Source organism: Macrobrachium rosenbergii, chromosome 52, assembly GCF_040412425.1.
Source record: "Macrobrachium rosenbergii isolate ZJJX-2024 chromosome 52, ASM4041242v1, whole genome shotgun sequence".
Classification (NCBI taxonomy): Eukaryota; Metazoa; Arthropoda; class Malacostraca; order Decapoda; family Palaemonidae; genus Macrobrachium; species Macrobrachium rosenbergii.
Window position 1 is genome coordinate 27,031,669 of NC_089792.1, and position 15,085 is coordinate 27,046,753.

At 36.2% G+C, this 15,085-nt stretch overlaps 1 protein-coding gene across 1 annotated transcript in view; it reads left to right on the forward strand.

Moving 5' to 3' along the window:
• Window positions 1-15,085, forward strand: part of LOC136833766 (bridge-like lipid transfer protein family member 1) — a 110,902-nt gene that overhangs the window by 30,048 nt on the left and 65,769 nt on the right. The window contains exons 6-8 of the mRNA XM_067096010.1: window positions 3,131-3,396; window positions 9,496-9,642; window positions 14,382-14,528. Of these exons, the coding sequence (XP_066952111.1) occupies window positions 3,337-3,396; window positions 9,496-9,642; window positions 14,382-14,528 (354 nt within the window). The 5' untranslated portion in view covers window positions 3,131-3,336. The remainder of the gene's footprint in view (window positions 1-3,130; window positions 3,397-9,495; window positions 9,643-14,381; window positions 14,529-15,085) is intronic.

Consider the following 15,085-nt stretch of genomic DNA (forward strand, 5'->3'; position numbering starts at 1 on the left):
TAAAAGTAAGGTTCTTAGGATTTTTTGTGATGCCAATCCGAACAGAAGAAATATTAATCCAAAATGGCAGAATGGTAAAAATTTGGAGGTATTTTTTATGAAAAATAATAAAAATGCAGTATATATCGTTTTCAAGATATCCAAAGGATTAAAAGTAAGGTTTTCTTATGATTTTTTATATTTCGGACGGCACTGATCTGAACAGAAGAAATATGGATCCAAAATGGCAGAATGGTCAAAATTTGGAGGTTTTTTATGAAAAACTCAATAAAAAATGCAGGATATGTTATTATCAAGAAACCCAAAGGATTAAAAGTAAGGTTTTCTTACGATTTTCGACAATATTTCGGAAGACGCCAGTCCGACACCGATCCGAACGGAAGAAGTAAAATTTACATTCATAGGGCAATATTCATTTACTCATTTTTATTTTATTTTCATGACTAAATACATTTTTTAGATAAAAAATTTATTTACTAATTTTCAGATAATAATATTAAGGTAACCAGCCGCAAAGTATCAGTAAAATTTTAAATTAACCCTTAAACGCCGAGCCTCTATTTACAAAAACGTCTCCCGTATGCTGGCAGCGTTCAGTGAGTTAGCGCCAAAGCGGAAAAAAGTTTTTTGAAAAATCACAACACGCTTAGTTTTAAGATTAAGAGTTCATTTTTGGCTTTTATTTTGTCATTGCCTGAAGTTTAGTATGCAACCATCAAAAATGAAAAAATATCATTATCATATATAAATATTGGAATATATGACAGCAAAAAAAAAAACATATAATTGTATACAAATCGCTGTAAACAAGACAGCTAATGAGTTAATTTTTTTGTTGTATTGTACACAAATTGCGATGATTTTGGTATATAACAAATTGTAAAAACGATCAAAGCAACACAGAAAATATTATAAAAATGATGCATGAATTAAAAAAGGTGGGAGTAAAAAATGTTTTTCAAAATTCACCATAAATCAAAATATTGTGCTGAGACTTCCCGTTTGTTGAAAAATGAAGCTAATTGATTGAATATTACTAGACTGTAAGTGTTTTAGCTTACAATTGCAGTTTTGACCATTTTGGTCGAGTTAAATTGACCGAAAGTCGAATTTTTCTATTTATCGTGATTTATATGAAAATATTTCAAAACTGATAAAGCTACAACCATGAGTTATTTTTTAGTGTTGTATTGTACATGAAATTGCGCACATTTTCATATATAAAACTTTATGTAATGACTAATATAAAACGGTGCAAATATTACGACAACTGAGGAAATTTCTGAGATGTTGGCCGAGTTACCGTGCAGGCTGTTCAAATGTTTTTCAAAAATTCTCTATAAATCGAAATATTGTGCTAGAGACTTCCAATTTATTGCAAAATGAAGGTAAACGATTAAATATTACTAGAATGTAAGAAGTTTTAGCTGACAATTGCATTTTTACCATTTACGGTCGAGTTAAAGTTGACCGAAGGTTGAAATTTTGACAGTTATCGTGATTTATGTGAAAATACTTCAAAACTGATAAAAGCTACAACCATTTCACATCTTCTGTTGTATTCTACATGAAATTGCACACATTTTCATATATAAAAGTTTATGTAACGACTAATGTAAAACGATGCAAACATTACGACATGAAAAATTTCTGAGATGTTGGGCGATTTAAAAAGCGCATGACGTGAAGGAAAAATTTTTTTTTTTCAGAAATTCAACCATAAATCGAAATATTGTGCTAGAGACTTCAGTTTGTTGCAAAAACCTGAAGGTACATGATTGAATATTACTAGAATGTAAGAGTTTTAGCTTTTAATTGCGTTTTTTACCATTTCGGTTTAGTTAAAGTTGACTGAAGGTTGAAATTTCCTTACGTCTGCAGTGGCGTAACTAAGCGAACATCTCAGAAATTTTTCGTCATGTTGTCGTAATGTTTGCATCGTTTACATTAGTCGTTACATAAACTTTTATATATGAAAATGTGTGCAATTTCATGTAGAATACAACAGAAGATAGCTCATGGTTGTAGCTTTTATCAGTTTTGAAATATTTTCACATAAATCACGATAACTGCCAAAATTTCAACCTTCGGTCAACTTTAGCTCGACTGAAATGGTAAAAAAACGCAAATTGTAAGCTAAAACTCTTACATTCTAGTAATATTCAATCGTTTACCTTCATTTTGCAATAAATTGGAAGTCTCTAGCACAATATTTCGATTTATGGTGAATTTTTAAAAATATTTTCCTTACGCCTGCACGTTAACTTGCCGAACATCTCAGAAATTCTTCTGTCTGTTGTTGTAATATTTGCACCGTTTTATATTAGTCGTTACATAAAAGTTTTATATATGAAAATGTGTGAATTTCATGTACAATACAACAGAAAATAACTCATGGTTGTAGCTTTTATCAGAAAGAAATATTTTTCATATAACTCACGATAAATAGAAAAAATTCGACTTTAGGTCAACTTTAACTCAACTTCTGAGTCGAAAACTGCAATTGTAATAAAAACACTTACATTCTAGTAATATTCAATCAATTAGCTTCATTTTTTTAACAAACGAAAGTCTCTAGCACAATATTTCAATTTATGGTGAATTTTTGAAAAAACATTTTTAAATCATGCGTGTTACATAATTCATGCATCATTTGTGATAATATTTTTTCTGTGTTGCTTTGATCGTTTTACAATTTGTTATATACCCAAATCATCGCAATTTAGTGTACAATACAACAAAAAAAATTAACTCATTAGCTTAAATTGCTTAAGAGGGTTGTATACAATTTATGAGTTTTTTTTTTTTTTTGCTGTCATATATTCCAATATTTATATATGATAATGATATTTTTTTCATTTCTGATGGTTGCATACTAAACCTCAGGCAATGACAAAAAAATGAGCCAAAAATGAACTCTTAATCTTGAAAACTAAGCGTGCTGTATTTTTTGAAAAAACTTTTTTCCGCTTTGGCGCTAACTCACTGTCAGGCTGCATACGGGAGACGTTTTTGTAAATAGAGGCTCGGCGTTTAAGGTTAATATTAATGCTTGTGACTTTTATTAATGATGATCTTTTAGCTAACATTAATGAAAAAATCTTCATGGATATTTGTTTTGTGTTTTCAGACATGTCTCACTGTGACCATCGTGTATGGTTGGAACTAAATGGACCTGAGCTTCATATATAAAGAACGTTCACAGTTATATGGTCGACTTGAGAAGCTTTTGGCTTAGAACAGCAAGTCTTAGGCAGCAACAATGGAAAAGTATCTACTGGCAAGAATGATGAAGAAATTGAACAAGAGAAAGTGGGAACAAATCAGACACGAGACATGACTTTTTGGCAAGACTGGAGAGATCTTATTCCTGTCATCAAAATAGATTTAAATATGGTAAGTTCTCTCAGATTTAGGTATGATGTAATTTATGACTAATCTGAACATTTGTTCACTGGTAGCCCCATTACTCACATGTTGCTTTGTTTCTGCCTAGGAAATCCCAGTTTCATGAACCTGTTGTATTAGGAAGGGGGACATCCCTACTGTGCATGCCTATACCCTCATGATACTGCACATTACACTCATTCTGTTGTTTGACTTTGCAGCACTCACATCTCCATGTTACTTACCCTTTCATCTTTTAAGATGATTTTACTTTTGTTCCAAGCTTCTTCACCCAAAACCTAAAGCTGCTGCAGAGATTTTAAGCAGATATCAGCTCCACCTCATGGGTGAAGAATCTGATTAGGGTTATGAAAAGTCCATGACACAACAACTTTTGTCTGCCTTTTATGGAACTCACAGGTTCTGCAAAGACTGGGTGCTTGACATAAGGCTAGCCAAATTCTACCAGGTACTGGGTCTTAGATCAGCTCAACTGAGAGATTCCTGCATGAGAACAAGCGATGGCTGTTCGACAATTGTGGGTACTTTGAGGCAGCCACCTGGTGGACAATTGCAAGCCATTGGACCTCTCTTAAGCTAGACATATGGCCATCTTCTTGGATAGAACCTCGGTACTCCTCTAGATGATCTGTTGATTTTGTTTTGTTTTTCTGTATATACTTGTAAAATTAAGTGTAGCTTCTCAATGAAAATGTTGATCAATTAAAAAAGGAGGCTTTTTGGCTTCAGTCAATTTGAGGAATGCTTATTTTCAAATTCCAGCTTATTCTTCATTAAAAAAGTACAGTCATTCCATACAGAGAGGATTTGTCATATTTGGGCAATGTATTGGGCTTCAAGTCAAACTGGACTTGTGGGTTTGGCATACACTTTTTGTGAGTAGCTGGATGACTGGCTTGTCGTTTGCAGATGACCTTTAATTTAGTCTAAACAAGTTCTTCCAGCTGTGTTAGAATCTAGGCATCATTGTCAACTGAGAGAAGTCAGGACTGGTGCCATCAGGGAAGGGAACTTATTTAGGAATGCCAGTAGAAACTGCAGATGCCATATTTTGATTTTCTGAAGACAGACATCATAGGCTGACAACATCCACTCATAAGTTCTTCTAGTATTTAGCTCTGCTCGCAAAGATGTGTTAGTATTTGATAGGTCACTGAGTTTCCTTGAAAAAGCTTGATTTTGGATTTGTTCATTGCATCTACAGTTTCCAGCATTACAGCTTGATATCTTTCCTGCTTTAACAACAAAGGAGATTCTCCAAGATCTGCAGTGATGGCAGGATTGATAGGATCTGTTAGTAAGAGTCCTAGTTGTGCTAGTGCCAGAGATGATACTACCCTTAGATACTCATTACCTGGCTCTCCAGGCCTCTTGTATTTGGTCAGAAGACAAAGGCAACTGCATAGACTATTTAGGGACGAAAGTAATCTTTTTTGGACAAAGGGCTTTTACAGGGCACATTTTACCCATGATAGTGGAGTTCATATCAGACCACCTGATAATGGTAGCCTGCCCAAGGAATCAGGGCATAACAAGATTGGAATGTTTACATTGTATTGCAGTCTCTGTCTTCAGTTTGGCCGAAAAACACAGGGTTCAGCCTGTCCCAGAATTCATTCATAGGGAGTAATATATTAAGGCAGACTCCCTCAGCAGAACCAGCTGAATGTTCCCTTGGTCTTGACATGTAATCAGGTGCTCTGGCAGTTGTGAGGAACAACACTATTCAGCTTGTTTGCAACAAACCTCAAAAGCAAGTTTCCAAATTATCACTCTGCCATTTTCAATCCTGCAGCCCAGAAATTAGATGACTTTATGCACCCCTTGGACAGCCTTAAAGTTACACTTTTTTTTTTTTACCTTTCAGGTTATTGAGGGTCATGCGGACTTGAGTCATCTTTCCATGATCCTAATTTCTCTGTATTGGACCCCTAAAAGGTTGAGGAACCATTTGTTTTTTCTTGTGACTACTCAAGGAGTCTTTCCAAGGGATAAGCCGTTCTGGAGATTTCATTAAAATATGGGCATACTCAATCTTTACACTTAGAGGTTATCTAGCAAGACTCCTTCTACAGTGATTTTGAGCAGAAGCAGCCAGAGCCATAACAAGACCCAGAGTTTCTGCAATCAATCTGTACCATTAAATTTTTAAGACCTTATGTGATTGGTATAACAGGGAGTCTTGATTCTAATAAGACCTTCGTTCTAACCACAACATAAATTTTTTTTAGTTTTTCTCTGGCTGCAAAATGAGGTGTAATATTTGGCCATCGAGGGTTTGAGATCAGCATTAGCATAAATTTTTTTATTACTGAGGCCTAGATATTGTCTTCAGTAGATTTGGAAAAGACTGTACCTCTATAATCTATGAAGCTACCTAACTGTGAACTTTCCTTGGTGTGAATAATTCTTAACAAGATCAGTATATTAACTTTGAGAATAGGCCTCCTTGATAACCTGTTCAGCAAAATCACACACTCCTAAGATTTGGAACCAGTTGGTCTTGCCTTCACCCCTTACTTGATGGCTAAGATGTAGACTGCAGGGTCACTCCTCCATTTACAATTCCCTCTTATATTTGAGTAGGAGCAGTGAAAATAATCACCTCTGAGTGTACAGGTCAGTTCCCCTGTATTTGCAAAAAACAACGAATTCTGAAAGAATAATTACAGGTTGTTTTTATCCAAAGATGGAATCAAGAAATAGTTTACCATAAATGCTGTTGTCTTCCAGCTTATTGGCATACAAGAACATTTCAGAGGAAGAAGCCACCTATGTCAAAGTTTTGGCACATGAAATCAGGATATTGGCCACTTTTTTAAAAATCAATTTGGATCTTTTGGTTTTAATGACTGTTACCAGGAGATATCAGAGAACTTTTGCTTTTGTTTATCCAGGCACTTACCCTTTGGTGTATAGGTTCCTTTTCCTTAGATCCAGTCATTATGGCAGGTCAAGTTATTCCATTTTTTGGGAACATAGGGTTAGGGGAATCATCCTCATCCATATCGTGATCATTCTTTTGTCATCCTGCTTAGTGTAGGTATTCTGTGGATTTTTGTTTCTATAACCTGTAGCTGTGGTGAGTGTACATTTTCTCCTCGTATATGGTATGTACAATAATTTTTCAGGTTTTTCTTAAGGAATCCCAGTCCAGTCTGAATTCATATTTACCTCTGGAGTTATGAATTTTGAATCAGTCATCTTTCCAGATGCTCCAAAGAACATAACTGTAAAATTTAATTTAAAACTTATAACATTTCAGTGTATGAGACAAAGCGTGATATTCTAGTTTTTTGCCTGTGTATTACTTCAGTATATTCACCATTATTTTCAGTATGTTTTACCCTTGACACTAAATGCACATGCTGTAGATTTTTTTGAGCTATTAGTTTTTATCCAGGCCTAGGCCTTTTATGATCTTTGAATTTTATATCTTTACAGTTTGTTTATGGTTGTATTTATAGATGGTTATTTGATGCATGTGTTTTAAGTGGGGGATATGATGTAATGGGTTTGTATTGAAAAATATAATTTTATATAAGTAACTACCAAGTAACTACATTGCTATTAGTTCGTACTTGTCAGGGCAGCTTAAGTTTTAAATTTTGTGGTAGAGCTTTATTGTTTTGGTGTAGGTAACCACCCCACCCACTAACCACCCCACCCACTTTTGGGGAAGAATAGGTACAACTGGGCTCAGGAGCTCGATTTGTTCCTGCCGCTCATGGACTGAACATCGGTTGTTGGGTAGCTTTTGTTTTAGTTTTCACCGGTTGGTTGCAGGCTTTGCCGACTTTTGGTGAAGTACACTGTTTATATTGGTAGTGCTGATTTATTTTAGCCCAGCTAGTTTCCCGATGGTGACTGAAACATATCAGATGCTAGTGCTCATAGTATTAAATATTGCAGCAAGGGCTGCAAGACTAGAATGACATCTGCTAAATATGACACGCTTACAATTTGCAGTTCTTGTAGAGGACAGACTTATTCTCCTGACCTTAATTGGGATGAGTGTAGGGAATGGGATCAGGGGAGATAGAAAAATTTGAATTCTCATTTAGTGAGACTGCAAAGAGATATAGAGTGAAAGGCGGCTGCAAAAGCTGAAGTTAGGTTGTCTCATTCTCCTGAAGTACCTGTCCCTTCAACACCTGTGATGGCCTTTCCCTTATTCCAAGTCCTCTTACTTTGCCATTAACTCAACATGGATGGCTCCCTACCTTCCAAGCCCAGTGCCTAGCCAGCCTCAAAGCCTAGGTAGATTAGAAGTTTAATGTTCTAGTGGATACCGTAACCCAGCTTGGGGCTTCGGTTAGGGTCCTGATGGACCAAATGAGTGCTTGTAGTGTTGGTACAAGTGTTGTGTCAGTGGAAGAGGTAGCTAACCGTCCCACCAACACTCCTAGACAAAGATCCCTGCCAAACTCCCATAACCCTGGGAGGAGGCAAACTGGACGTTCAAGGGAGGTCGGTTGGGTTTGCCCATGGGTAGTTGCCCCCTCAACCGAGCCTCTTCTGTGTTCCCAGGACTCGGCGGACAGCCGCTGGAAAGGCATCCATGTCGATGTGCACACCTTATCATCAGGTGACTCCCATTCTGACTCGCGCAGAAGGCTAAGTTGGCATTTTCCCGAGTCTTCCAGACCATTAAAAAAGTCTACAGCCCCTGAGTGCACTCCTCCGCCTTCTAGTAAGCATTCCAGAGGGGGTGTGGTATGCATACCCCACTAATACGGAGGGGCGGATGTGGTATGCATCCCCCACAAATAAGGGGTTTTACTGTATGTGTGTGTATGTACATATATATATATATATATATATATATATATATATATATATATATATATATATATATGTATATATATATATATATATATATATAATATACTGTTTCAAAGTGATGCTTTTCAAATATGTTCATCAGAAATTATTTCCGGTTTACAACGCATGCGCAGGCCGATCCGACGGAAGAAATATGGCTACAAAACGGCAGAATAATTAAAATTTGGAGAATTTTTTTATGAAAAACTCAATAAAAATGCAGTTTACATTGTTTTAATACACCCAAAGCATTAAAAGTAAGGTTTTCTTAGGATTTTTGACGATTTTCGACGATTTTTCGGTTTACAACGATTTTAGGTTTACGACGCGCCGTAAAAACGGAACCCCCGTCGTAAACCAGGGACTGCCTGTATATATATATATATATATATGTGTGTGTGTGTATGTTGTGTCACACCAGAGTTTCTCTGTTTAGCAAATAAATTTTATAAGGATTAGTATATCACTAAGTCACAGATCACAACTGCACTCAAAGACAGTGTGAGTGTGAAGGTAGTAATAGAGATATGAACTCATGATTACGTGTAAGGAGTAACAGAACATCTGTTACCGTATGATATATGTCCAAGACTTGTATAAATTTGAAATAAACAATGGTAGACCTACATTATGTCAACATCCAATGCTATTCTCTCTCTCTCTCTCTCTCTCTCTCTCTCTCTCTCTCTCTCTGTTTATATGTATCCAACATTGCTATGCCATGTCTGTAGAAAATGATACTAGTAAACCATTCAATAACTAGTTATCAACAGTAATGGTACAAAACTATTCAGTAATAAATATTGAACATGACCTCACAAGACTTTAGGTTATACTATGGCTGGATGACGTTTGTGTGTGCTCTTGTATTCGTGTTTATCTCAAGCTTACATAAGGTCTTGAGCTCCTGAGCCGGGTTGTACCTATTCTTCCCCGAAAGTGGGCGGGGTCAGTTACCTAAACCAAAACAGTAGAGCACTACCGTGCAATTTAAAACTTAAACTGCCGTGAAAAGTAGGAAATAATAGCAATGTAATTACTTGGTAAGTATATATAAAATCTTATTTAATTATAAAAATGTCATTTTGGTTTTAAAAAGAATTAAGTTGCAGAAAATAATATTGAATATTATGATTTTGTCCACTGGGAAGTTTCATGATTTTAAGTATCAAACAGAAAAATTTTTTGTAAATGTTGAATTTGGTTCTTACAACAGCATTAAGATTTTCAGTGTTAACAAGTAATGTATGATTTTTCATTTAGGCTAGATTTGTGTTCGGTAATCGTTTAGTGGCATCAACATTATTGCTTACAACTGACAAAGCTGAGTGTATTTACACCACAAAGCCAGCTGCGTGCTCACTCGACCACTTCATGCACGTTGTCACGTCAAAGGCTGAGAACCTAAGGGTATGTTGTAGATATTTTATTATTTTTGTGTGTACGTAGTTTACTTTTGCCAGATATAAAAAATTATCCATCTAAGATTTAATACTTTCTGTATATTTTTTGCAATTATATAATTGTATAGGTTTTTGATGAAACTTCTTTTGGTTTTGTTTAAGAACTGAATTTTTGCTTAGAGACTGACAGCAAAATTATGAAGAGAAGCTTAATAGCATTCCAATACTTGCCTGTTGCCTGATATTACTCAGTATGTCATGCAACAGAACCAAGAAGTTTGGCTACTAGCCCAGAGTCCTGATCTGACTGGGTAGGACTGATAACTGTTTGTTCCGTTTTAAGCTATTGCAGTGACCTGCTGTGATAAATCGGACATTTCATTTAAGTAACTTACCAAGTAATCACATAGCTATAGTTTCTAACTCGCGCAGCAGCCTTTTTTTAAAAATTGTGGTAGCGCTTCAATTGTTCTGTGTAGGTGACTAGCCCGCCCACTATTGTGGAACACTGGGAATGACTTGGTAGACAAGCTCAATTTGTTCTTGCCAGCTCTTGACTAAACATTGGGTTGTTAGCAGGAACTTTTTTCATGGTTTTTGGTTGTATTTATTGGATTTTCATTAAGTATTACCACTTTATTTTGAGTAGTCTTCAAGCTTTGATCAGCTTATTAGCTTTTAGGATCAGATTCTAGTTTTTTACTTATTTTATCTGATTATATTTCCTCTAGTTTCTGCTACTGCAGCGAAGGTTGTAAAACCAGACTGACTAAGTCTTACTATTATTCACATACAGTTTGCAGTAATTGTAGGGGAGGAGTGTAAAAGGCTCTTAAAGAAATTGAGGATTGGTTTTCTGCTAAGAGGGAGCAAGGCAAAGCATCCTTCACCTTCCCTCCCTCGCACTTAGCCCGTAGGAGATATCTATCCTACGTCACCGGAGAAGCTCCTTCTCTGGCAGTTGCTGCCTCCTCCCAAGGAGACTTCTCTGGCCTCATCGACTCTTCCCAATGTTCTGTGTTCTCCTCAACGAAGATAATGTTTTTGTCGGCGGAACTAGACCACCTAGTTAAGGACCTCTTCAAGGTGTTTGAAGTGTTTAGTTTCTTGGACTGGACAGTTGGAGCACTAGCCAAGAAAATCGAAGACTTCTAAGACTTAGCAGGAGACACTGCCTTGGACTGGCTGGGAGTCCTGTACTGTGCAGACAAGGTCATTAGGGATGGCTCTCTTTAGCTTGCTTGTCTTTTCTCTTTGGGAGTTTTAAAGAAGAGAGAACTTTGGTGCTCCTTTGCCACCAAAAGAGTCACTCAGACCCAGAAAAACTGCCCTTTTGTTTTCATCACTGGATCCTCATCACCTCTTCCCTTAGGACATTGTGAGGGAAATTGCTTTGGACCTCCAAAAGAAGTCTACCCAGGATTTACTGTGGCAATCTTCCAAACTCCCCAAGGATTCATCTGCGTAGGCTCCCAAGATGGCCTCTCCACTCCAGCAGCAGCCCTTTTGTGCAAGTAAGCCTAGGTCATAGCCTAGGACCTGCTCCATTGTCCACTTCTCAGCCAGATCCACCAAAAGGAGCTCAACCAATTCTTTGCCCAAGAAACAAGAAGGAAATCCTTCGTGCACCAGTGGGAGCCAGACTTCTTAAGTTTTGGAAGAAGTGGATGATCAGAGGAGCAGAACTTTGGATTATCACAGTTCTGAATGAGGGCTATGCCATCCCATTCTTGAAGAGCCCCCCTTCAGTCACTTCTCCCATCATATTGATGGCCTACTCAAGAGGCTTGGAGAAACATTCAGCCCTTTTGGAGGAGGTCTCCTTCCTCATTCTCAAGAGGGCCATAGAAGAGGTCGAGGACATCAGTGCAGAGGGCTTCTACAACGTTCTTTTTGTGGTTCCCAAAACATTGAGGTGTAAGCGCCCTCAACCTGTTTGTCTGGAAGACGAAGTTCAAAATGGAGACAAACCATTCAGTCCTTTCATCCATTCACCAGGGCAATTGGATGATAACCTTGGATGTGCAGGATGCATACTTCCACATCCCCATCCATCCGGACTCCAGGAAGTATCTAAGACTCCTCTTCCAGGACAAAATCTTCCAGTTTCAGGCTCTTTGCTTCAGCATCTCTACAGCACCTCAGTATTGCTGGATACAGTGAATTAAAGGATAACTTTTCAGAAGATCCATGGAAAAGATGCATACTGTATTCATCATGTTTATATTCTATAATACGATACTAATATGTGAATAATACGTATGCTAATTTTATATAGTGTGTATAATGTGACCCCCTTAAAATTATCTTCAAAATTAGGCATTCAAAAGTTTCATGACATGCTAGTATATATGGTATATAAAGCAAATTATTGAGTAATTTATGCCATCAGCAGTCAAATAATCATGATCATGGCAACTTTAAAACTCAGTGCTCTACACACAATTTGTGATCAAAATATGTCTATAAATAGAACAGAAGTAGAGGGCTGTCATTGGCTAACAGCTCTCCATGGCAACCAGCCAGCCAATCAGGTTTTAGCTGTGTTCTGTCTGCTAAAGAATGTTTTACTTACATGAAGCTGACAATGACGTAAGTGCTTGTGTTTTGAATACAGTACGTAGTTTTTAATAGTGTATGTATTTGAGTGCAAAATTGTTGATTCAGACTCTTCAGCAACAATTTTTTTTTTTTTTTTTTTCTTGCTTCGGAAGATACTGACTAATTTGGCGTTGACATACCTTCAAAACAAGATTCATCTCTTTAACTTTTCAAGGAATGTTAATCCATTTCTGTTTACCTGCTGGTCACACCTTTATAGTCCACGCAACTGACAACAACAAAATTTGTTTGTTTTGTCTTCCAAAGATGTATTACCTGCACTACACATTTTTTAAAACATTATGAACACACACACACACACACATACAGTGTGTGCACATGTGCTAATACCTATTGGTTCAAGAGACTCAAATTAGCAGTATCTTTTCTTTATAGAGAGAAAGAGAGAGAGAGAGAGAGAGTGGGAAGATTATTTAGGACCCTAAGGCTTGGCAGATGTACAATTAGGTTATCTTGGGATTTTTTGTTAATCTTGTTATTTTCTAAGGTCAGTTCTTGGGATTTTGTAAGAAAAATAACTTGAGTGGCAGCACACACCCAAATGACTTGAGTCAGCCGTTAGCACGCCAAACCACCAACCTTATGAATTGGTATTCTGCTCTTAACAAAATGTTTTCGGTTTTTAGAATTTCGGATGAAGGATTGTGTACCTGTAGTTCAAACCAAATATACCATAAACTATCATCCTAAAACACTTTAATACTATTGCAAAATCATCTCACAACATTACCCATAAAAGTATATGGCTTACAGCTACGTGTGAACACTCCCACAACTGTTAGCCTTACCAAGGTGAAAACTAATCAAGTTGCCCCTATATTTAGTCACACACATTTTCTTGCACGCTGTATTCAAGCCTTACCGTTTTCTTTTAACATAGATAGGGATAACATTGGTACACTGTTTGGTGAATGTTTAAGAAAAAAAAATACATTTTATCGATATTTTGCTATTTACCCTTTATATACATTAAATTATCATAAAAAATGTACTTAATCATGAAAATAGAATTAAAATAATAAGCGAATATTTTAGTTATGCTCTACAAACTTGAGACGCCCCTCGAAAAATGCTTATAACTGCTTATTGTAATAGTTCAAGCACCAAATATACCTTGAACTATCATCCTAAAACATTTTAATATCATTTCAAAGTCATCTTACAACATTACCCTATAAAATATATGGCTTACAACTACTTGTGAACACTCCTATAACTGTTACTCTTAGTTTTCTTTTAACGTAGAGGTAACATTTATACACCGTTGGTGAACGTTTAAAAAAAAAAATACATTTTATTGATATTTTGCTGTATTTACATTAATATTAATATTTTAAAATTATTAAACCATTTTTTCATCATGAGAAATGTATTTAGTTATGAAAATAAAATTAAAATAATCGGCAAATATTTTAGCTATGCTCTGTTTATTAATTTATTTTTTTTCTTTTTAATAAGTGGTATCTCTTCTTTCTGTATTTCCATTTATTTCCTCGTACTTCCTCCTAATGAACACCTTATTCTTTGGAAGCTTGAATTTCAAGTCAATGGCCCATGTGGGTTTGTTCCATATGAATAGGTTTTATTTACTGAATAATAATATAATAATAATAGTAATAATATGGAAAAGTCTGTGAATAGGCAAATTCTCCACAAATTATTTTTTGTTCCACAGAAAAATTCACGAATAGGTGAATTCGCAAATCCTGAACCACAAATAGTCAGGGGTCGACTGTAACATAGTAGACAGTAGATTGTACACTTGAGATAAAAATTTCATGATGTTATGATCACTGGTCATAAGAAAAGAATGTTTTATATGGAACTGAGTGAAAATGAACAGCTAAAATACTCTAGACCAAAAATATTTTAGAGACTATGCTGGGAACAAAGTTACCCACTGGAAGACAAATGAAGAATGAGTTGGATTTCAGCAGGGCTACCAGACCTTTAGTGTCACCCATGCAATACTCACTCATGGGAGGATGGTGCTCTTCTTCTGCTTCCTTTGGAGGGTTTCCTTGGCATATGAAATGGCATCATTAAGTTAAGAGTTTGCTGCTAAACAGTTTTTCAAAATATAGATTTTTACATTATGGTAACAAATTGTATTTGATCCTACAGGTTATTCTAGCTCCAAGCCCCAAGTACACAGGCGTTTCAGATGAACCACCACGTTACATGGGTGAAGGATTTGTTGTGATGTCTTCAAGTGTAGTTCAGTTGTATTACTACATGGATGAACCAGGTCTTGTTCCAGAACATCCACAGGTGAGTTGTATATGAAGTAATTTAAAAATTATTTTTCTGATCATTCACAATATATTTATATTGCAGACAAAGCCATTATTAATATTAGCCCACATTTTTAGTTGTCACAAATCCCATACACTTCATTTCTCATGGATCGTGTGCTCCTGGGAGTAGGAGTTGAACTTCTGAATCCAACCTGTTGACAAGCTCTGGAATCCTAGATTTAAGTAATTTTATTTTTTATCATTTTAGTATTTAAGCGTATTTCCTTGTAATTAGCTAACTAGTATTCCTATTTTATCATCTCCACTTCCACTCATGCATTTAGTGAACTGGGGAATCATGAGGCATCATTAACTTTTCCAGGTGTAGACTTTGTCACTGGTGGCTTGTTTTCTTGCTCCACCATATTGTCAAAATTTCACCAAGGAAAAGTGTTGTGAGCATAGTCTACTTGATTTCACTGGGAAATGCTGCATTCATTAAGGCACCAGAATGTTTCAATTTCTTCAGTGTTATATGATGTTTAATTCTGGTCCTTGGTAAGATAACAGTTACTGAGTGTTGTATTATTT